General features: G+C 36.8%; 2 protein-coding genes across 2 annotated transcripts; both read left to right on the top strand.

Annotated features, from left to right (window-relative positions):
- The first annotated feature begins 1,098 nt into the window (after positions 1-1,098).
- Positions 1,099-17,991, top strand: LOC145978936 (F-box only protein 31-like). The gene is made up of 2 exons (XM_083111935.1): positions 1,099-2,581; positions 17,869-17,991. The coding sequence occupies exons 1-2, from the start codon at positions 1,413-1,415 to the stop codon at positions 17,876-17,878; spliced, it is 1,179 nt and encodes a 392-aa protein (XP_082968061.1). The 5' UTR covers positions 1,099-1,412; the 3' UTR covers positions 17,879-17,991.
- On the top strand, positions 17,983-18,635 carry LOC145978938 (peptidyl-tRNA hydrolase 2, mitochondrial-like). The gene has a single exon (XM_083111937.1). The coding sequence runs from the start codon at positions 18,012-18,014 to the stop codon at positions 18,492-18,494; it is 483 nt and encodes a 160-aa protein (XP_082968063.1). The 5' UTR covers positions 17,983-18,011; the 3' UTR covers positions 18,495-18,635.
- The last annotated feature ends 6,704 nt before the right edge of the window (positions 18,636-25,339 follow it).

Genomic DNA, 25,339 nt, shown 5'->3' with positions numbered 1-25,339 from the left:
TGGGTACAAATTAATTTACTCATATCACAGTGATAACTAGGGCTAGGAATTTTATGACCTAAAAATCATCAAAATATAAAAAATAAAATATGCTCTTATGACCCAAAATTTTACAAAATATGCCCTTATAACTGGACTGTTTCAAACATCAACATCTAAATGCAGAGATATTTGCACATATGTACTATTTTTAGTTCACTTTATGGGCACTGAGTTGAAATACACAATGAATACTTTCTCTAAATTTTCAAAGAAAAATGCAAAAGATCTTATACAGTGGAAAAAAAACTCGAGTGAAAATGGGAATAAGAGCAAATCCACTTAAAAAATGACTATATTTGTTGAAAATGTAAAACTATGCTGAATATGACCGAAAATTCATCAAAATATGCGTATCCCATACTAATAGCCAAATATGCCCTTAAAAAGCACCTTAATTTAATTAGTTTCTTCATAATATGAATGTCTACATGTTTAGGGAACATATCACCCCTACCCTAAAAAAAATATGCTGTGTCATGAAAATGATCCTAGCCCTAGTCATAACTATTATCAAAATAGATAAGTATATCCTTCTTAAAGTATAGACAATTAATTGATTTTAGTAATCGAACAACATATTTCAGTCCTTTAATGTTTTGCGCAATACGAAACTACTAAATTCAATATCCAATTGACTGTAGTGTTGAATCCGAAAGACGTCTGCATATAGCTTGCTTGCTGCGTTGCTATGGCAACCAACTTAGTTCGGTACCTAGACGGCGGCGGCAGCACCATTCCACCTCCCTGTTCCTCATTGGCCAATTTATTTCAAAATTTCTGACGTCATCTCAAGCCGTCTGCTAAAAAGTTTCCATTGTAAGTATAGGGAGTTATTTCTCTCCCCTAATCTTATTCTCTTTGGCAAAAAGGATCCTCGTATTCTCTTTATGTGAGAGTAATCTGTGCTCAAACTCTTTCATTGAACTGCTTGAGAATGCACGTTAAAACAGAAATAAATAATGAAGATGTAGAAGATCCAGTGGAAAACATGCTGAAGAGAACCGGATGCATGTCACACCATTATAAAGTTCAGGTAAGATATGTATGTTTTATTCATTTCGTTTCTGATCATATCACCGGAGAAATGTATCCACAGACTATTAAATAGTAGAAACTAGCAACGAACATGACCTTTCGTTTCCTAACGAGGGAAAAGATAACACAATTTTTTTTGTGCTATTATTGACGAAACAGGAAAGAACATGATGTTATAAGGATCCATGCTAAATTAATATTTCATAATTCGCATGAGAAACGAGTGAAGTATTTAAACACATTTTGTTGATGCATGAGAGACCAGTGAAGTATTTCAACACTTTGTTGATGTTTGTGTAATGTAAACAATTGCTAATTTTCATACATCACCACCAATGGCTAACATTGAAGATATTCCTGTAGAGGTTGTGGCTGTGATTTTCAGCCACTTGGGCGGAAAAGACATTGCATGTGCGTCAATGGTGTGCCGTAAATTTTATGAAGCCTCACGGACAGTTTGGATTTGGAGACACATTTGCAAAAGGGATTATGGTGTAATGTGGATGCTTTGTAACCCCTCTCCGCGAGACTTCTACCAAAAGGTGCTACACAAGTATGGAATGATGCTCGGAGTGTGGCAGCGTGATGATACATCTCCTTATGGTGGTTTAGTAGAGGTAAAACACGAAGAAGATAAAATTCTAGTGCTAGAATGGAAGCCTCCAAAGTATCCTTGTTTCACAGAATCGTTGAGAAAAAAGATTCTGTTTTCTATTAGAATCAACGGGATGGGCTGTGTTGAATTGCATTGCTTGCAAGGCACATATGGTGAACATAACTGTTGCATTGAGTATTGTCCACAATCAGTAATTGATAAGTATGCAGTATTTAATTGTGTGGAATCAAATAGATCAGAAAATGATAGCACTCCCAATTTGGAACTGTACCAGTGGCTGCGGGATGAAGATTACCTTGATAATGATTTTGTTGAATTACAAATTGAAAAATTTATGACATTAAGAAATCATAATTTGTTATTGAAACCCATTAAAATTACACATTGTGATTCCCCAGTTTTTCAGTCAGGTCTGTTCAAAGGCACATATTCAGCACATGGACTTGAACTCATACTTGTTCAATTTAAAAATGAGGGACAGAAAATGGAAGGTGTTAAAATATCTGGTGATCCTAATATTCCTGCAGGATGTGTTTCAGTTACAGCAAATTTGTTACATCCCATAGTATTGACGTATGAGGAACAAGAGTCATTGCAAACAATTTCTGCAGTGCAGCCTCAAAAGGAACTAAGGAACAACTTGGAAAACCTATTGCCTCAGCCATTTCGTGTACCATCAGATTGTGAAGAGAGAGTTAATGATGATGATATACCAAAATTTTGCAAAGCAAGATTTTCTGGTTATGGACAAATAGCACAGGTGGGGTATGCAAGTGCTACATTTACACCAGGACAGTGGATAATATTTGATGAGAATTTGTTTGGGTTCTTGTGGTTTAAACTACGTTGTATCAGCATGTATCATAGAGTTCAAGAAGACTTGAATTTGTGAGTGTTATATAAAATTCAGCTACTTATCATTTTAGTTATTAATCCGTATTGTTTAAGATGTTGGAATTCTATTATTTGTTGAAGCAGTTTGCACTTGCTAATCTGTGATATAAATGTATCCATCTTTTCACATTTTTATTTCTTTTCAAGAACCTTCATAAGGGAATTTGTCTGAGTGAAGTTTTTGTATCGAAATATATATGTTTGGCGGTTACACGGAGATAGGTACATCACTTTATAAGTTCATGTATCATTTTCCCGTGCAGTTTTTGTTCGTGATCGATTTTGCCACCTGTCGGGTGGCTTCATCAGGCATGTGCTATCTTGCTTCAGGTGCTGTGGTTCCATTTATTCCCACTCGAGTTCGTGGTGGCGCAAGTTCACATGGGCCTTTCACCTTCTGCTGCCCCGACGTCCTACTTCCTTTTTTTCCCTCACACATCTCGATGCAGAAAATTGAAACTTGGACTTGTTAGAGTGAAGTTTTTGTGTTCGGTACTTTATTTGCTTTCATTTTTTTTACTAGCAACGTCAAATGTTCGATCATTTTGGTTATGAGTTTGAGTTTTAAGTTTATCTGGCCTCGTATCCAATGCTACACAAAGCCTCTGCCTTAATGTTTTTTCGAAATTTTCATATTGCGTTGGCTTACTGTTGTGCAATCTACGCATTTTCTTGTAATTTCTTAAATTACATTATATTTCTTGTACATATGACAATACAATACATTTATTCATCGTTAGACATTGTACAATGCAATAAATGTCACCAGTTATTGGTTACATATTACATATATAGAGAGGGAATACATGGACTACAATATGATATAGATAATATGAGAGTTTATGCATATATAAAGTAAGAGTATGTAGACATAGGACAATTATAATATTAGTGATGATAAAATAATATAAATATGGCAGTGGCAATATACATAATAACAATAAAACAGAAAATAAACAATACAATACATTCTAGAATATTAAATCATTTTTGGGATGGATTTCAAATTCTTCTAGTTTGTAGATGACATTTTCTTTTAACCAAAGTTCAATACACTTCTAAATTTTTTAAGAGACACACTGTGAGCAGCTTCTGGTAACATGGCGTAGGCGTAAAACTTAATTCCTAAATACTTATAACTATTGTGTGTTTTACTTAATTTGATTGATGGTGTGCCGAGTTTGTAACAGAATCTTGTATTGTGTCTTGAGTTATAATTATGTACATTTTTTTGTATACACTAGACAGGTAAATATATATATATAAGCTTGGTACAGTAATTATTTTGAGTTCTTTAAAGAGAGTTTTGCATAAAACAGACTGACCAAAGACCCCCAGCACCAGATGAGATTTCCATAAGTCAGAAGGCTATGGAAAAATGCATAATATGATTGCACCAACAAATCCTTGCCAATGCATGTTCTAAGCTTTTTAAGTAGACATACCACCCTGGCAAGTTTAGAGCATATTTTCTGCTACTTTCTTGCAATTACCTTTAAAGGAATCAGTGATATAACAACAATAAGAAGGTTTGTTTTGGTTGAACTTGCAACGTCCACTCACACACACAGCAATACAGGCTGTGCTCGACACTAAGTCACTTCAATTAGGAGGGCGACAAAAGTTTGCCCATAGGTCCTACCTTTTTAAACAATCGGTGAACACAGACCCCAAAATATCTCGGGCTTGCTGGGTGTAAAAAGGGGGCATCCTCCATGGTGCAGTGGTAGCGTCGTTATCTTGTAATCAAGGGGTCCCGGGTTCGATAACCAGTGGAGCCACCTAGTGGTTCGGTTTCCACTTTAAACTGTAGGTCCAGTCCCGATTAGCCTTACTGTGCATAAAGTGGACTTAAAACACCAATCCATCATTATTTAGGGCTTTGGTCATTGATGACACCACAGGCTTCCCTGCAAAAGAAAGTAGGAAGCATGTGGTACCGCAGGCCTTAGCTGGGAACTGCCCGTAGCCAATTGGCACCCCTGGTGAACGGGGCTTAGGAGAAGCAGCAACTCCCGGTCACTAACCAGTGCTACTGACAAGCGGGTGCTAGATCAGGGAACAAAGGATACCATGACACCCCCGGCATTAGCTGGGAATTGGTAAGCCAACTGGTGCGTCCTATCCAAGGATGGCAGGTTAGGAAGGAAGGTCCTGGTACTCACTCTATACACAGCATCATGGAATAAAGGACATGTCACTTATAACATTCTAACCATGATCCCATAATGGTTCGTGGTTTTTCTCAGATTGTCCACAGTTGCCTTCTGTTAGTTGGGTAAAATAGATGACGCTATCTTTCTCTACCTTTTCTTACCATATCCATGAAAATTATGGGTCACACATGTTGGGAGATTCCCCTAATTGACTGCAGGCTTGTGCAGGGTGAAGTGTGAAACATTGATTGGTCACTTTGGTGAAATCAGTACAGTTACAGCCTGAAGTAATTTGACACTGGGAGATGATTTCTGTGAATTGTTCTTATTTGTCTTCACAAACATAAATTATAGGCTAATTAGGTTATAGAAAACGAAGTAACTACTCCACTTCTTTGTGAAGGTTTTAACTTTTTTTTAGACTAAGAATTTATGTTTATTCAGATTGTTTTATGATTTTTATCGAATTCTCCTAGCAGGAAGACTAATTATCATAGAATTTTTTCAATCATTGACACACGAAATTTGAACTTTGCTTAAAGATGAGCACTGTTTGGATTAAAAAAAAGTTATTTATGTTGAAAAAAGCAACTTAAAAATTACCTTACACAAGCATGCATGCTTCCCATGGACAATGTATTTTCCGTTGACAAGCGACTGTGTAAGTATCGTAGACTAGTGGGAATTAATGTAGAAGATAATCGGAGCCTTAGTAGAATGCATTTAGGGACTTTATTTTAATGCTAAGAGAACCAAACCTGACCTGCCTAACCTAACCACAAAAGCATATGTTGAATAAAATCTTAAGCAATCGCTAAAACCCCGTAGTATGTGTTAACAGAAGTAAATCGAAATTGAACCATGTAAAATTGCATTTGTAGCATCATGAAATCGCAGTGAAATGAAAGGAACTTGAGCCAAATTGATTATTAGTATGCTGTGCTATTACATTTGAGAATATGTATATGTAGACAGTGTTTTGAAGTGAGAACTCATTTTTAAAAGTTATCAATTTTACGTATGTGGAATGTAATTGAGCTTTAGTGCAATTTTTTTCCATTGTAAATGGCTCATGGATGTCACAAAGACAACCAGCTACCGGTAATGCATTTTGTTGTGAAATTTTGTAAGCACCAATAAATCTATTTTAAAAAAATATAATTTTACAGTATAAAATATGTAGTTTTGATTTTTTTTCTTTCCAGTTTGTAACGTCCTTCGGAGGAGAAGGACCAATAGCTTAGTTAGCTAAGTGTTAGCTATGACGTAGTTGACCAGTTAAGTTCATTGACAGCTCAAAATTAACTAAAACATAAAGGTTTATTTCATCACAAACTTAAGCAAGAACTGAACTTAGACCCTTTTACAGTAGTTTTATACATCCAACTTATAGTTTCACAGATACAGATATATATATTCATATTTGGACCTCTCTATATAGTTACGGCCTTTTGTAGTTGACCTATAAAACTTTGAACCCTTAAAGAAAAGGGAACAGGTAAACCCATACAACTTTGTATATGATACCTAGTACTCTTGTTAGAAAAACAATCACAATGGGTTTATAAACAAAGCATCTAAAAGAGAAAGATTAGTGTAACCTTGGAAGCAGCCTTTTGTTTACATGTAGGAGTAACAGGCCAAAAACTAAGCAATAGATTCTAAGAAGCGAATTTCCCAGCATCGAGGAGACTGGGTTTCGCTGTTATTATTCCCAACGCCGAGATGAGGGGGTTTTATGAAAGAAAAAGGTCTGGTTACCTAAATATCTCTCGCCCGAAAGCGGAGTGGGTCCTCTCACACTAAAGTGGAGTAAATTTCTCTCACCAGAAGGTGGAGTGGGATAATTTTTTCTCTCTCCTGTTAGGAGGAGTTTACCTCTTGCACGTAGGCAGAGCCCTACTTCTCTCGTCCGCAGACGGAGTCAAAAACAGATGCTAGCCCCGCTCTCGCCTTTATATTGCGTCGGCGACGCTAACGTAAGCAAGTGGAAGAAATATAAACTATTAAAAGTATATTCTTACATTAAATATTACGTTAGTTTACCAAATTAGAGGTGTAACCTGTTTTTAAATTGATACATTTCTATTACATATTTTTATCAGAAAGGTCACAAAAATAGAGCTGCGACTCGTACAAATTGTGACGAGACTGGTTCGTTACGAGTTTCCCTACAGACACTTAATGGCTAATAAATAATGATTATTCTATTTTGCTTTCTGGAAGTAAGTACATTTCCAATTGCTGGATCACCCCCAGCCTGCCAAATCCTTCATTATAGCTTGAGCAAATGAGCCCTGAAATTGGTAGAAAAGCATATAGCAATCTGAAAGTAACAAAAATCATACCAGCATTACATTCTGCACTTGTATGTAGTTTCTCTCCAGAAATAAGCTCCCTTATCTCCAGGGTTAGTTGGTTTAAAGGATAGTTAAACCGTTTTTTTTATGTTGTTTTTATTTTTGCAGTTTTCCATTATTTAAGAGTGAAGGAAACATGAAGGCCAGGCGTATCTCATGAATAACAATAAACTAACACTAAATTTTGTAAGATAAATTCTGAAATAATATTTTTTAAGAAAAAGACAGTGCATGAAATTTACGTTTCATGAGAACCATCATTTTCCGATACTTCTAGAATGGAAACCCGATCCTTAATGTTTGAAAATAATCTTTTTGAAAGTAAAGAATACCTTTTTGTTTTTAATTTCAAAAGTTATCATGTAAGCTACATAAATATTTTGTCAAGAGGGTCATTCCATGCCATACGATGCAATTGTGGTTGCATGACCATTTTAGAAAAAAATCATTTTTAGTACATACATTTGTACATGTTTCTAGATATCAAAACCAATGTTCAAAAAAATGTATTGTCTTTAGTTCTCCTCGGGCAGCCATTTTTCCAACATGGCACATGGCTTGTTTTGCTCATGTAATACTTTTCAGAAACCTTAATATATCTAAAACCATTAGAGCAAGAGATCTTATACAAAATGAATGAAGTATACTTTCTATAATAATCAACTATGTTTTGCTTAAAATTGCATTGTAAGTACGAAAATTATAGTGGACAATTGTTAAAAATGTGGATTTTTAAGCACACTTTTTTTTAATGAAGGGGTTTAGTATAAGGCTTTATTTTTTTTCATGTGTAGACCTGCCTGCAGGGTGTCTGTAAATAAAATATCAGTGCTTAGATATGCAACCCTTTTTTACATCATGGGCTCAAACATGGCTGTTCATTGAATTTTGGGTAAAAATTCGATAGCATCCCAACACCTCTCACTCGTTTATTTCGTCATTTTTAACATTCATACTTACCTATTCTGCATTGCAAAAGATTCTTCAAGATGCTATTTTGCTTTTTTCACAAAAAAAAGTTCAATTTTTGACATGAAAAGTAATTATTAAACCATTGATGTTAGCTCCAAAAACCATCCATGGGTAGCCCCAAAAATTCACGATAGCCCCACGAACCATCACGAGGACGAGGTTACGTTCCATTAGCACTCATTTCGTTCAATTTAGCATATACGGACAACATCGGTTTTTCTCGATGAAAGAATATACCAAGATCTTCTAAATGCTACAGAAACTCATTTCGGTAAGTAGTTTCTTGTGTAAAAATGAAGAAATCCGTTGGGACGCTATTGAAGTTTTACCGAATTTTGTTTTCAGGGTTAAATATCTCGGATGGGTCTTCTTGAAAAATTCTGAAATTTGGCACAAAGGAAGCCCTGCATGAACCTAATTCACAGTAAAAGTCTCAACTTTTAGATTCAACGTTTTGGTCAGTATGAGAACGTGTGTCGCCTAATTTCTGACGTTGCAAAGTAAGGTTAAACTATATCCCATACTTAGAATTATGGAGTGTTTCCTTTTTCTTTTTTAAATTTGGGTTAGATAAAGCCTCAGAAAATATAGTAACATGAGGTTTTAATACTTGACTTACCAGAAATTGAAATTACAAGGTATGAAAATTTAAAATCTTTGAAATCTCATTGCAAAAGGTTTGATTTATTAGGTACCCACGACCAGTTGGTGGTGTCAGCTCCAGCTTCCTATTCGTTCTCTTTGTTAAATCAGGCAGAATTCTTTGTTCTTTCACTAAGTTCCTACGTAAATTATAAGAAATTTCAGTTCATCACATATATTGTTGACCAAGTGGTAGCAATCAAACTGATGATTCTGATCTTTCCAACATTAGTGTTCGCCAATTTACATTTTTCTTCGTATAATTTCCATTATATGATTGTACTGGCCATGCAAAGGAATATCACACTTGCTTTCCTTCAGTTCTAATACTTTGTGAAAAGCAACTTTCCAGTTTCCTTGTATGATGTGAATAGTTTTTTGAGCAAGAGCACTTTATTGTTTTTCTGCAATCAGCCGCCTTAGTTTTGAAACAGGAGATACATGAAAAACAAAACACACTTCATGCATTTCCTTTAGTTTTTCTTGTGTTGGCACAAACACATCATTTCCATTCTGGCATTTAAGTGAGTCACTTTCTACAGATATGAAAATTTTACATGTCAGGCATATTGATATAACTGGTATAAGGCTTACTTGTCACTTTTATGCCTAACACCCCCCTCCCAAATTTTTTTCCTGCCTACGGCCATGAGTAAGGGTATCCAAACTATGAGCAGCTGTTTTCCTGACTTTACTTCTTTCCCTTCTAACCTTGCTCCTATCTATCACTTTAGAAACATCTGCATCACTAATAACACCTACATCTTGAAGAACTGCACTAGCAATTTTAGCCACACTTCTGTCAGATATGCGATGTCTGTCACACTCTCAAGCAAAATTCTTAAGAGGTAACTGCATTTGAGTTTCGTTTGAGGTTAATGAGGAATTCGCTAAAGTGGAGGGCATTTCCCATTTGGTACTTTACTCATGTCGTTGTCAGTATCTGAACCTTCTTCCTCCAGTTCACTTGATGGACTTGATTGAGGACTACTAGATGCAGCATTGACACTACAGCTTTACAAATGTTTCTGAAGTCTTGCTTCTTCCATAGCTTTTCTTGCTTGCTTCTTCTGCAATTCTTTGGGTTTTTTTAAAATCAGTTTTTCCAATGAACATTTTTCTCGTCCTTTGATCCAAAGGAATTATCTTTCTTGAATAGGTACTTTCTTCTCTCTAGTACAAACACAGGTTGAAAAGTCTTTACACTTACAACACGATATATCAAATAATGTAGAGTTAGCATGTGAGCAATAGAATGCAATTTTTTTCTTGTAGTTTTCTTCATTTTGTCTACACTTAAAGGGCTTTAAGAGATTTCGATAGTTTTCATGAAGTTTTTTTACTCTTGCAATGACCTGCTGATGTGACACTGATGGCAATGAAGCTTTCATCCAAATTCCTACCACCTGCTGAGAAACACTTTCACTAATTTCTGGAACATGAGGTTCCTGAGTTTTTTTCATTTTGCTTTTGAAGGCAGATATGAAGATATAATTTCATCACGCGCTGCGACGCCAAGGGTCCCGGGTTCGAATCCCGGTCGGGCTTGGTTGTTTGTGAATGTCCATTCATCAATTTCATCATTTCATCACTCATCCCCATCTTCGCAAATTAGCCAAGAGGCACAAAACGCGAAGTAAAATAAACTAAAAATCAAATCAAATCAAATAATTTCATCACATCTCCTTCAGTAGGAAGCACTGATTCATTGATTTCCTTAGGAATGCCAAACACAGGGCATGATGTTTCTGCTCTAGTCAACAGTTGCTTCTTTCTAGATGCCATCACACTCCCCTAGTGCTAGTAACCTGAAAATACAGAGGAAAATACATTAACATATGAAGTTATAGCTAGTTTTCGGAAATAAATGTTCATAAAGCAAATAATGTACTGGTTATTGGTTACTTGACTATTTGATACCAAAATTCAACTTTGTTGACTACAGGCATTTCAAAATAAAAAAAAAATTAAAAAATTCTCCATGTATTTTCAATATGCGATATTAAGTGGAAATATGAAAACTTTGGAGGAATTGGGGCACCAGAAGAAATTGACCTAGAGAGCTGATTTTTTTTTATTTGACATACCAAAATTCAACTTTCTTGACTACAGGCATTTCAAATTTTTTTTTTTTTGAAACAAAATTCTCCATGTATCTTTCAATATGTGAAAATAAGTGGAAATTTGAAAATTTCGGAAGCCTTGGGCCACCAGATGAAATTGACCTAGAGAACTGATTTTATTTGACTGATACCAAAATGCAACTTTTCTGACTACAGGCATTTTAAATTTTTTTTAAAAAAATCACTCCACCCTACTGTCTGCTAAAAAAAAAAGTATATGTAACCCAATCCCCTTACTTTCAAAATTTCTGGGCATGCCACTGCCTATCTTAAGCTTTATCAAGCCTTAGACTAAGGCTTAAAAATCAACATTTTTAACTATTGTTACCCCAATTTCCACCATAATTTTCATACTTACGATGCAATTTTAAGCAAAACATACTTGATTATCATAGAAAGTATACTTCATTAGCTACAAAATGAATTTTGTTTCAGATCTCTAGCTCTAATGATTTTTGAGATATTAAGTTTTCTGAAAAGTGCTACATGAGCAAAAAAAGCCATGTGCCATGTTGGAAAATTGGCTGCCCCAGGAGAACTAAAGACAATACTTTTTTTTGATATCTAGAAACATGTACAAACGTATGTACTAAAAATGATTTTTTTTTTTCTAAAATGGTAATGCAACCAATTATTTTAAAATTGGTTCATTTGGCATGGAATGACCCTAGAACTGTGAGGGGACCAGCTTGTAATTGGCAAGCATATGTGCCAAACAATGCCCCTCCCCCAAATTGTCTGCCATCCTAGTACAGGTTTTGTTATTGTGTTTACATTTATACCCCCCCCCCCCTAGACATATACCAACTACCCTTAGATTGAGAAGTCTACATAAATCTGTTTATTTTCCTTATTTGCCCATCAAAGGAATAAAACTTAACGGAATTCAGTAAAAAACTAATTTGTCACAAATCGAATTTTAAACGTAATGTAAGTTTGAAACTGGTATGCTCCATGGGCACTACTATAGCTCTTTTCAGTTCTTCGGCGTGCGCTCTATAAGCTGGCAGGAAAAGTGGGGAGCGGGGAACATGCCGCTAACCAACCAGAGAACAGACCACCTAGCGGTGGAGCCGAGAGTTACGCAGTCGCGGGAGGAAGCTGCAGCGCTAACTTCGTTCTGCACATTGCTGTGTTGCCAATTCACCACGTTGCTGATGGTGTTTTTGCCCCAGTGTTGATTCGTGTTTGTTACGAACGGAATGTAGGAATAACATACGTGGGAGTAATTGTTGTCGCATCGTGTACTGCCTAACTGCATTGTTTCTTCGATAAACGTGTATGTGGCATGTGATGTGACGTTTATTTGTACTCTCGTTGTTCCATTGGGAGCTTTGTGTTTATCAACACAGTAAGTATCGTATGATGGCGAACAGCAAGGAGTTAGTTTGTAGCCAAGGCAGGAAAATAATCAGTAGGGTTCATGAATATTTTCAAAAGGAAGCAGAAAACAGTGGTCCCTTGGTAAGTGTGCACAAAGTGCAACAGAGAGTGTCGGAAGCTTGTGGAGTGAGTAAGCGAACTGTGCAGCGTGTTGTTAGGGAAGGCAAAGACAGTCTTGAGGAATCAGGTTCCACGTACATTTGAATCACAGCACAAACGAATCAAAAGGAACAGTATCACAAAGGCAATCGACGGTTGCGATAAAGATATAATAAGAAGAATTATCCTTGGGTATTATGTAAAGGGTGAATATCCAACACTGAACATGTTTTCGTTGATTTGTATACATTAATAAGCTTTCCGTGGGGAGTTTCGTCGTTGTGAAAGATACTGAAGTCTATGGGGTTCAAGTACAAAAAGAACAAGGACGGTAGATGATTTCTGATGGAGAGAGCCGATATAGTTACAGCCAGAGTAACGTTTTTGCGAAAAATGCATCTTCTAAAAAATAAGGAACCTTTGTCCTATATAGGTATTTTATTTAGATGAAATGCACATACATCAAAATTACGCTCCAACGAAAATCTGGCAAAATAAAGAGGGTGCAGGGGGTTTAAAAGTGCCCGTGGGTAAAGGTGGGCACATTATTGTTTGTCAAGTAGGTTCCAGTCACACTGGTTTTCTACAGAAATGTAAATTAGTTTTCAGTGGTGTTTGCAGTTTTTAGATACGCTTGACGAAAGGAACATCAAAGACGCAGTGATTGTAATGGACAATGTACCATTCGGTACAGTTGGAAAGAATTCCTACAACGTATACACTTGATATCATACACTTATCGGTATTCTACTGACCACAAGATGGGGATAATACGCATTCTCAGGCCATACGCGAACAATGGGACGTCTATATTTCATGGTTCTTTCGATTTCAACTCCCCTTTCCCGCTACTCTGGCAACGCTGCAGTCTCTCTCTCTAACCGGCCTGTCTCGTTGCGCTGGATAGGTAGTTTCCCCACTCTCCACTTCCCCTGCTAGCTTCTAGAGCTCACGCCGTAACAACTGAAAAGAGCTATAGTCATGATTAAAACTTGAAATGTAGTTCAGTCATTCTTCAACCAACTGATGAGAGAATATGCAGTTAATTTTGTACCTAACATTTTTGGTGGAACTAAGAAAAATAAACAGATGGGGATGGGAAAAACGTTAAACAAAATATTTGATTTTTCGGAAGATATTTCTGTGAATGTGTAAAATGAACATATCCTCATTGACAGTAAGGTAAATTCCATCTCTACACTGGAGTTAACTAGGAATGATGGATGTCAACAGTGTTTTGAAGGCAACAGATCTCGTTGCAATAGCACTGACGGAAACAATTCCAAGCAGGTCTGGCTCGGTACCTTGATAAAGTAATGGCATGGTATACCAGAGGCCTGGGTTCAAGTCCTGGTTAAGGCTGCACTTTTTGCTGAAATTTCTGCATCTGTCTGTGCCGAACAGAAAGTAGTTTTAATGTGTACCCTGCTGTTTTCAGTTGATCAATAGGTGTTTTGAAACATCTACTATGTTCAGATTTTCAAATAAATATGAATATGGGGAATTGCCCCCCCCCCTTTTTTTGCCACTTATTACAGCCACCATCTTAAGCTAAATACACTACGTACGTATTAAACATAATACTGAAGAAATTGTTTTCACTTGTAGTTTCTCTACTGTACTTTCTTCACTAGATCAAAAGGTGCTTTGAAACATCTACTGTGTTTAGATTTTCAAATAGATATAAGAACAAATTCTTTATCGGGAGGAATGAAAAGTTATATTTACAGCCAACATGTTAAGCTAGACACACTACGTACATTATTATATGTAATACTGAAGAGAATATTTCACTTGTACATATACAGTAGAGGAACACAAGGTCTACTGAAATTATTCAATAGGAAACCATTGAGTTTCGGTTGATTTCCGAGAACACAGTAGGGTGCAATTGGTAACAATAGATTCTGTCTACTGTAAACAGTAGAAATTTCCATCAGGGTATATAATTCTTTACTTTGAGATACATGTGTGTTTGTATTGCTGCTATATTTTGATTTTATTCTGTTTTCATTCTGTTTCAGGACTTAAAATGTAAATGGTATATTGAGTAGATCAAATTTTCCAAAAATGTTATTAATGTGTCTACAGTAACTCAAAAAAGTATTCAACTAAGCACAGGCCTTACATGGAAGCATGCCCAACAAGCAGAAATAGAACGAAGACAAAAGGACATGCAGGCACGTCGCCTGATAATGTTTGCATGAGCACATGAACACTCATGCATATGTCTTAAATTACGTACATATTAAATGCACACACACATAAATACTATGATTGATGTACGAGTATACACACAATTTACTCTGACACAACTTCTTTCACGTCTGATAACTTTTTTAGGAAGTTGGTAACACTGACTCCCATGGTGTTCCACGGAGGGCGTTGAACACAATTGCTGTGCGTGTTTCATAGAGCTGACAGATAAGGGGCTGTTGGCCACTATACCCCGAAGATGTTCACTTCGCTGTGCAAACACTGATGCAAGCGGAAATACTTCTTACATTCGGCACCAGAGTGCAGCATATACAAGGCATGTCTAGGGGGACTCGAAAATGTCTGTGCTACATAGTTGCAAACTTTAGCGAGAATTCGCTAAACCTGGCAAATTTTAAGGAGGAGAGGGACAATTTCCCTAGGTCCTTCTTGTATCACTTCAAATATAGCGTGAATTTGAAGGAAAATTGTTGAAAATAAATTGAACTGTTATTCTCACTTTTTCAATTGAAGATGAAGTTACAAGGGAGAGGAGTAAATCTGGATTCAGTACAAAACATTATTGTGAACACTCGTATGCAAACCGCACGCGACGCCACTGAGTACATGTGCACAGAAGTTTAGTGCATACTATTGAGGTACAAATTGCACAGAAAAGAAACAGCTTTGGTAGTTCAACAAGAGGTATACAGAGAAACAAAGGACAAGATGATGTGTAATTTGCAGTGGCGAAGCTAAGGCGCAAGTACTGGGTAGGCTGAAAAATCTGCTTATATTTTTTTATACAGCAGGTCCATGCGTCGATTCTTGTTGGTCGCAAAAGTATCAATTACTCTTTCCTTGAAGCCTTGATCAATAGAAAGTTCTTTAACCAGTTTTTTTTTCAATGGCTATTGTACTGAGACTGAGAGAACTTAATCTTTCATTTTTCATTGAATTACGGAGATAATGTTTTACTCTCTTGAGGGTCCTCATACTTCTTTCGGAGGAAGCTGTTGTAACAGGGAATGTCAAGACCAACTTGATAAGTTGTGTTACTTCTTTGTAGATTGTTTGAAGGTCATTGCTAACTATGAATTTTAGAAGGTCTGCAGGAGGTAAATGCTTTTCTTCATCAGCATAGATATTCTTTAAATCATTTTCTAATCGTTCTTTGTTGAAAAATGGATATGTGGACAGAAGGTTACTTAATTTCATCACAGGAAAATGTAGTTTATATTCCCCAAAGCTATTTTGGTCTACCAATTCAACAAATTTTATCTTCTCAAGATCTCCAAAACGTATTTCAAGTTGTAAAGTCAGTGTGTCCAAGATTTCGTAGGTTAAGCATCTGAGAGCCACGAAGTCTTGTTCACTTACATTTATTTTACTGCAAATCATCTTAGAGTTTTCAACACATGATTTCACAGTATTATATTTTTATAACATAAATACAGTATGTGACACACACACAAACACACGCGTGCATGCACTTGGAGTAAATTAACATTCAACAATGCAGCGCGTGAACAACTCACTTAAGAAGACTAGAAGCACAACAGGTTGGTTCTGAGGCTAGCCGCTTTCACCCAGCGAATCGGCAGTCCCCTCCCCTTACACTCCCCTTCCACCTACACAGAGTTCTTCATGCTGTAGTTGCCTTTTAACGCGAGGCTTTTCGTCAAAAGCCTCACAGTTCAGCCCGAACGCGCTCACTCTTTCTGGCCTGACTGACGAGATATCTGGAAGGATCAGCGGAACCAAACGTTCGGATTACATAGTTTAATTTGTTTTAACGAACTTTGATTGTTACAGGGTACAAGATTTAATTTCAACATTTTTTGGGTAGGCTAAGCCTCATAGGAGCTTCGCCACTGGTAATTTGGGGTTTAAAAAATATTCAACCATAATACTTGCAGCATACAATGTTAGGTGTGGGCCACCCCTTTCCTCTTGATGATTTCCTTCAAACGTTGTGGGACTCATTACCCAAAAGTCTCTGTTGTTTGTCTGGTAATTTGCCCCCATTCGTTAAATGGTGTTGGGGATTTGTTTTTTATTGATGGTACAATGGACCACACATGTGACTTCAACATTTTGAAGGGGCAGCTATCCAATTTAGTTAATATCATGGGGACTACATCTTCACCCAGGACAATTACCTGAAATATACATCCATCAACACCAAGCTCTGATTATTGTACAACACCCCATGTTGGATGCAAACACATCCACAATCCTGAACATTAATCCTATCGAGAATGTCTGGCATATTCTCGAAGAAAGTATCCAAAAACACCACATTTCCAACAAAAATGACCTCGGATGTGTTTTGTTGGACAAATGGGGCAAATTACCGGACAAACAACAGAGACTTTTTGGTAATCAGTCCCGCAACGGTTGAAGGAAATCATCAAGAGGAAAGGGGGCCCCACCAGGTATTAAGGATATCACACACACCTAACATTGTATGCCGCAAGTATTATCGTTGAATACTTTCTTGACCTAAAATTACACATCTTGTCTTTTGTTTTTCTGCATTCCTTCGGTTCAACTACCAAAGGTGTTTCTTTTTTGTGTAATTTGTACCTCAATAGTATGCATTAAACTTCTGTGCATATATACTTCCGTCTTCGTTCCATTTCTGCTCGTTAGGCATGCTTCCGTGTGAGGCCTGTCCTTAGTTGAATACTTTTTTGAGTCACTGTATGTCTAGTTGTGTAATTTTTTATTATGATTATATATGTGATAGAATGGTGATTGGGAATGAAGGTCTTTAATTTAACACTGCTCATATGTTCATAGAGTCAGTTACTTGTTCCTTGATCACTCACAAACTACACATCTCTGCTCATAAAAAATAGCTGAGATTCCTTTCTTGAAAGCATTTACACAAAACAGGCAGACACATTTTTTTTAACCGAGGAATGGATTAATTCAGGATCATAGTAAGGCAAGAGATATTTTAAGGTCAATCAAAACTCTGGACATAGGTAAATATGAAAGGAAAAGTCAACAAATATGCAAAGGAAAAAGAAAGGCACTATTTTCCATAGTATATATAACAAGGCTCTGTTAGGCCAATACGTCTGGAACTGACTCCTGAAGCCATCATTCAGAAATTATTTTTCTCAAAAGAACTTGTTTAAATAAAAGAGAAAAGATATCAGGAGAGAGAGAGATGAGACTTTTATCATTATTATTATTGGCTATACTACATAAGCGACCATTGTGTTTTACCGTTTCAGCGTAAGGAAAAAATATGTTATTATGGAGTGTAACAACATTGCAAACATAATAAAATACACTCATTGTATCGGAATTTAAAAACATTTCCTTTCTTTCTCCAGGAATGCGTAGCAGAGCAGAAAGATTGGAGAAAATGTCAGGAAGAAGTCAAGAAACTAAAACTATGCATGGATGAATACTACAGAAAAAAGAAACAACCGCAATAATCTGTTGATATAGGGCCAATAACAAAACTTTTACCATAATGACAGAATACATTAGTTCCTCTGCAATCGTGGGCTTCGGCCTTGGCTTAACCTTTGGCTGGGTACTCAAAGGAAGGATTAAGAATCCTTTTGTTTATGTGAACACTGCTACCCAAGTTCTTTTGGGGCATGGCACAAAATTAGTTCTTGTGGTAAGGACGGATTTGGGAATGAAGAAAGGTAAAGTGGCATCCCAGTGTGCTCATGCTGCGGTTAGTTGTTTCAGGAAGGCCGCGACTGTTCAGCCGGACATTGTGCGACAGTGGGAGTTAGCAGGGCAGCCAAAAATCATACTGAAGCTGGAAGGAGAAAACTTGTTAAGAGAGCTTAAAGTGAAAGCAGAGGAGCAAGATCTTGTAACTAGTCTAATATCAGATGCAGGACGAACTCAAGTTAAAACTGGTTCTGTTACAGTGCTTGGAATAGGACCTGGCAAATCTGAAATTATAGATTCAATTGTTGGGAATTTTAAATTGTATTAGTTTGTAAAATAAAATATGAATGTGCCATTGTTCGTTTTTGTGATGATTGTAAGAGAACTTAAGGAATTCTCCACCAAAGCACTCTTTTGCATACATCATTCTTTAAGTGAGGGTTTTTAAGATTATACCTTTTTATAATTTATTTGGTGGTTACATTTCTAAAGATATGTGATTTTTTTATACACACATAACAATGCCAAATTTATGTCAATTTTTGCATTTGTATTTTCTTTTGTGTGTGCAGATTTTCAATATCATTAAGCTATTCAAGACCAGAATCGGTGGTGAAAAAAATTTTTTGGGAGGGAGGAGGGGCACAAAGGAACAGCTTTGGCTAGGCAGGTAATCGATCACAGAAGATTGTGTGACATGCTCAATCTATAATGCAGTAGCATATATCCTTGGCAAAAGTGCTCCTTTGTTTAAAAAAAAAAAATCAGCAGAATACCAAAATATGTCTCAGGGCCTCTTCGATGGCGCAGTGGTAGCGTCGTCGCCTTGTAATCAAGGGGTCCCGGGTTCGATACCCGGTGGAGGTACATAGTGGTTCGGATCCCACTTTAAACTGTAGGTCCAGTCCCAATTAGCCTTACTGTGCATAAAGTGGACTTAAAACACCAAATCAACAACAACAAAATATGTCTCTTGAAGCAATGTTCAGCATTTTTGATCAGGTGCCATATGTGTCATGCATTGTCTCAGAAAAATATGTCTGTCTTTATGTTTTAGTTGCTAGTTAGAATCATTGTTAAAGATGCCTCCAAAGTTTTTAAGTGGTGTTGCCGAAGATCATGCGTGTGGGGTGAAAGTTTGTAGAGCAATCAAGCTAATCACATTTGCCAGGAGACATAGGAAGCATATCAATGGATAATGATGTCATCATGCAGTGCACTTTCAGAAGCAACAACACGAAGTTGGGCAAACAGATTTGAACGTATTATGGAAAGTACAGAGCATTCCCTGACATTCGCTACGAGACTGGGCAGCAAGCGGCCCGGCGTCAGCGCTAGTCTTTCCCGGTGAACGGGGTTCGCGACAGTCGTAGAGTCGGATATTAAAATTACAGTTTTCATATTGTGTACTAACCTTGACTACAGGTGTTCAAAATGATGTCCCTCTGCTGCTACACATTCCTGGCATCTCCGAAGGAAATTGGCATTTACACGTGCAAGTTCCTCTATTGTAATTCTCCCGCTTTCTCATACAATACTCTCTTTTAACTCATGGATGGTGTGTGGATTGTCTTTGTATACGTTATTCTTTAGATTTCCCCATTTTTCTCACCACTTTTATTCAGAACTGATTTTGTTACTCTAAACGTTTTTTACGAGGTTTAATATAGTGGTCCTATGTGGAACGGGAACACCAGGAAATTTTGTTGCAAAACGTCGTTGCACTTCTCCACAATTCCTCTTTCCGAAGTAAAGCTCGACAAGATAAATCCTTTGTTGTAATGTAAACTTTTTAAGCCACAATCTTCAACACACGACACAACACAACTTCCGAGGGAGGATTATACTGGCGTCAGTCTGCAACGTCAACAGAAAGGGAAAGAAAGCAAAGGTAGGGAGTGCGAAAATAACAGACTGTAGCGTGCAACTGTCACGGGCCCCGTTCACCAGGAAAGACAAGCACTGATGCCGGGCTGCTTGCTGCCGAGTCTCGTAGTGAATGTCAGGAAATGCTCTGTATATGAGAAGCTTTCTTTCAATGAGAAATTTGCAATATTTTATGCATACACATTCCTCATATTATCATGATAATCATACCTTGAATGACTTTGGCAGAGATCATATGCACAATGCTTACCCAGCATGTTTTGAATGCAACATCTGATCCGTTTTCCTGAAATATGGCAACGGAGCGTGATTTTGTGGAATGAATTGTGGGGTAGTTGAAGGGTGGAGAACCTGGAAATGTCAGGGAAATTTGCTGTGTTTCTGGTAAAAATTAAATTTTTGTGGAAATGTACTAAAAAAGGTTCTTGAACAAAGAAGAAAAGGACAAGCAAGAAATTTTATATTTGTTGTGAACAAACTACACTATAGTTTGATACACCGGCAATTTCAGTAGAAGTTGCAAGTTAAATACTCTATTGAACTATTTTCAATACAAATTTACTATTGTGAGTGGTTATTGGCATTCACCACTTTCTTGCTGCATTTTTTTGGCTGTATTTTTTGGCACATATTGGAATTAATACATATATTACTAAAATTTTATTATAATTATATATTTTTATGCTAAGATTGTAATTAATTTGTTAAAAAAAATCTTTGTTTATTATTTATCAGTACGTACCCTATGCTCAAGCAAAGTAAAAAAGCAACTCCAATCAAAATACATACAATTAAAATAATTAAAGAAACAATTCAATAAATCAATCTAATCATTTACTATAAGAAAGTATTAACTCCATTTTTGAATCCTAAATTCAATGCACTTTTCTGCCAGTATAGTATTTATTATTAAGTATTGTGTAAAAGCTCACCCCTGATGATGACCCAATCCAACACTCAAATTCTGTTGTTTTCCTTCTCATTATTACTTTTAACTTCATTTAGTAGGTCTGTAAGTGTGGTTTTTAGCTAAAATGTAGTGTCCTTCTTATAAAAATGTGTAAATATGCGAATTACCCTAAATACTTTGGTCTGGAAAAGTCAATGAATTTTGTTTTTAAAAAATTGTAGACACCCCGAGTTGTTTGCTGAATATCATCATCAGGGTCGGCGCTAGTCATTTTGCCACCCTGGGCGGTGGCGGCTGATGCCGCTTCCTTTTGAATGCCCTCCCCCCTTTCATTACGTAGCAACAGGAAATTAAAAATCAATATATTCCTTAGTAAAACAACTATAAAATAAATAATGAGACTTGTTACACTGTTTCAATACTATTAAGCAAAAAGGATATCTCGCTCCACTACGGTTAAACTTTTAAAAAATGCTACACTAATTTTATTATTAGATTTATGAAAACTCTCTCTCTCTTTTTCAAACGTATCTTGAATGTAACCAGTATTAGGAAAGAAATGAAGGCTTGACTTCATATGTTTACCGATGTCTGTGATATATGATTGGATTTTTAAAAGAATTACATGCAATATTCCCGGATCTCCCGCGTGGGTGATCTGTCTAAATTCTTTCCTGCGTTGTCCCCGCATAAAGCAGCTTGGGGGTTCACGTAGCCTCAAATTAATGGGTACCTGGGAGGTAAAGGCAGCTGGAGAGTAGTGCTGATCACATCACCTCCAAAATTTCCGAGATCGAGATTGTGTGTGGCCCTAGCCCCACATCCCCTAAATGTGCCTTTATGACATGGTGCTATATGCACAGGGAACTTGACCTTTACCTTCGCATGTAATATTTTTTCGTATAAAGCTATCTCATAAAATGGAAACAAGCGTGTTTCAGACATTATTGACCAAAGATAGTATTTTTATTTTTTCCAAGGAAAAAATAACTTTGTTCGCCACTTGCCACGGTTACTGACAAAGTTAATAAATTCGAAGTTCTACACTCACATTAGGTGCAAAATCATGACCCTTTATCAGTTTAAGGCACTTTTAGTTCATCTTTTAATTCAGTAGCCTTCATGTGTTAACATTCCGGCACGTTTTCTACACTTTTCAGACAAAAGCTCAGATGGCATGTCATTATGCTTACTAATATCATAAAAGAAATTGAAAATTCACTATGATGTTTAAGCTGCTCAAATCTTCCTCTTAGAGCTAAAATAATCATCAATTACCTGGTCTTAAAAATCATCTTTGTACCGTTTTTGTGGATCTTCAAAAGTTTCATCATACTGAATCTGCTTCTTCTTTTTCTTCTTTCAATTTCGGCCTTGTACAATGTTGCCTATCTTTGGTTCATCTATATCTAAATTCGAAGCCAATTCTTTTTCATCAACCGGGACTCGCAGGTCGCCGTCCCCCGAGGCCTCCATGGGTGGAGGGAGGGAGGCCCTATAAGGCTGCCAAGTGTCATCTAACAATTTTGAAGACATTTGCACATTACATTATGTGAAGTAAAAAGTCATACCAGATAACTAGTGAGCAAAGGAATGTAAAGACACACAACTGGGTTGCAATACACTGAGCCTCATGTACGACCATTTTGACAGTTTTATTGTCGCCAATTATTTGAAGGAGCGCATCATAGACCTCTCCTATTTGATATCTTAACGGAGTTAAGGCATCGAATCTGCTTGCCCCCTTGCCCCTCAGTGGTTTTAAAGTGAGATTACTGATATGTTCCTTCAAAACTGTGGGTTGGCCATTTTCTAACTTCCAAATTATATAATATAATATTAGATTATAACTTAAGTTTTCAGTATACTTATTTATTTCTCTTCAAATTTTGCCATCCTGAAAATTTACCGCTCTGGCGGTGGCATGGTTTGTCCCCCTTCCGCCGGCCCTGATCATCATCCATTCAGATAAACACACTTTTCTCGAAAGAGGATTCAATTGTGAATTGTTTACAAACAGACCAAGAAAAGCAATATTGATCTTGTTGCTTTTGTGTTGAATATGACAGAAGCTTCCTGAAAGCAAATATACGTTCTGGCTTCAATACACAAATATAAGTACACAAAGGTGAGTTTATAAAAATACTATGAAACACTAACATATTATTTCATTGAAGTTTTATTGAACTTTTTCCCTGCATACAAAGCATAGATCAAAAGTTTGAATTTATTAACTTACGAGTTTTGATATTTTATATGTTTCATTAACAATTTTATTGTTTGTTTTCTTGGCTTTTAAATCACAAAACACTAATCCATCCTTACTTTTCCAACTTTGAGATTTCAGAACAGGATGTGAAAGGCTACATCATTAGTGAAAATTGATTGTGGAAACAGACGATTGTTTACACTTGGTTTGTAAATTTTTCGTTACTATTTATTTACACACTTTGGTAATAGCAATTGCACATTCAGTTTTCCTTATTTATGAATAATTTTAATGAAAATTTCACAGGTTTTTGTATGCACATTTTTCATTGTTAACAATTGTTTGATTTGAACAATGGAGTAGGGGAGAGGGAGAAGTTGTGGAAATTTCTATTTCTACATGCAGTTTTTTTTAATAGGTGGGTTTCATGCAGCGGTGTATACTCTGGGTCATCTAGGAAATCCGAGATGACCTGGCTATAAATTTTTAAAAAGGTGTTTTTAATTTCTTCGCAATATTCTTTCCAACCAACCTTTCATTCATACGCTTCTTTCCTTCCAGCACGCGAATGTTTTCAACTGTTTGCCGCGGAATGTCCGACAGCCTTTGTTCAGCTGGTGGACTCTTCTCGGCAGGGTGAGATTCCACCAGCTCCCTTTAAATCCCATGGTGGGGAGGGAGGGGAGAGGGAAAGGAAATGCTGCTTCTCAGGCCCGGTGATTCCATGGCCAGGTAACCTCCTTCTGGAGAGAGTCGCCAGTTGCACTCTGCACCCCAGAGCCTTTGCCCTTTCCTTGGCTGGCGCTCTCTTCTGCCATTCTTCCCGATGGCCTTTGTATCGTAGGAGCTGTGTTGTTTACGACAGTGAAATTTCTTACGGATGAGATTTCTGGGTTCACACTGAAAAGGGAAGTAGGTAAAATACATCTGGAAGTGAGCGAGAAACATGGAAATCTGAACAACATTTGCAAACCAATTCTATGTTAATTCTCATTTTACATTTGCTTCGGTCTTCCTGATCTCTGATACTTGAACAGAATTTGTCAAAGGGGAAAAGCTTAAATATTGAAGATCAAGGTAATTAAATAAATTAAAATTTAAACTAGATATTCAAGAAATTACACCGACCTTCGTGGCTACCATAATTCTATACAATGCCAGAGCTCCAGGGTTCGAATACTGTCCTTGGCAAGGGTGCTCTTTGTAAATGTCCCTTGTCGTGATTAGCCAAAAGTTGCAGAAAAGCAATGTAAAATAACAATTTAATCAAACGATCAATGAAGTAATTAAACTATTTATATGTTTACTTTTTCAATTTTTATATTTTAAAATGCATGATTACTTTCTCTTTGTAACCTTCAAAACCAGTGAGAGTTCTTCTTCCAGGGAAATAAATAATATTTTGAAAGGGAAAGCTATCAGAATAATACATATACTCCATTAGTTAATTTACGTTGCTTTTCTCCCCTCTTTAGATTAGTAGTGATCATAAAGATGAAAGATGTATGAATTGAAAAATATATGAAGAACAAATGCAATGATTCCAACTTGGAGAACCTATCGCATCGCAGGGGATTTAAAGCTGGGAAAGGGGAATTTTCAGCATCCATAGGGATTTTCATTCTGAGTCAAGCAGGAATACAACAGAAGATTGGCATGAGGAATTGAATGCGTGTTGAAGGTGGCTTTGTGTTGTGCTGGTGTTCCTATTGGCGATTCGAAAATGTATTATTTGTTTAGGTGTTAGTGGTTTAGTATTCGTGCTATTGGTGAGCTCAACTTAAGAGTTCAGTATGGGGTTTATGGCGACAGTGTTGCCGCATGGTGCGCTGTAGAAGAGATCTCCAGCGTGCATCGAGCGTCTGCTGTAGTACACGCAGCAACAAAAGTTAGTGGTCAACGGGTACTGTTCAATACAAGAATGCATGACTTGGTAGGAAGCTGTTCATTCTTGCCGCTGTTGGTCCAGAATAATGACAGTCCGTGGAGGAAGATTTTTAAATAACTTTACGAATATATCTACTTTTCATACGTCTTGCTGTCTATTTTATCACATGCGTCGGCAGTGTTTTTTCCTTCTTTTATACACAGAAAGGCTAATCAGAACTGGACCTACAGTTTAAAGTGGGATCCGAACCACTATGTGCCTCCAACGGGTATCGACCCT

Source organism: Lepisma saccharinum, chromosome 25 (assembly GCF_977018435.1).
Source record: "Lepisma saccharinum chromosome 25, izLepSacc3.1, whole genome shotgun sequence".
Classification (NCBI taxonomy): domain Eukaryota; kingdom Metazoa; phylum Arthropoda; class Insecta; order Zygentoma; family Lepismatidae; genus Lepisma; species Lepisma saccharinum.
The sequence above is the reverse complement of the archived record's forward strand: the minus strand, read 5'-3'. Positions and strand labels throughout refer to the sequence as shown.

Excerpts from the sequence above, each read along its gene's own strand:
- LOC145978936 (XM_083111935.1), top strand. The coding sequence starts at position 1,413 with ATGGCTAACATTGAAGATATTCCTGTAGAGGTTGTGGCTGTGATTTTC.
- LOC145978938 (XM_083111937.1), top strand. The coding sequence starts at position 18,012 with ATGACAGAATACATTAGTTCCTCTGCAATCGTGGGCTTCGGCCTTGGC.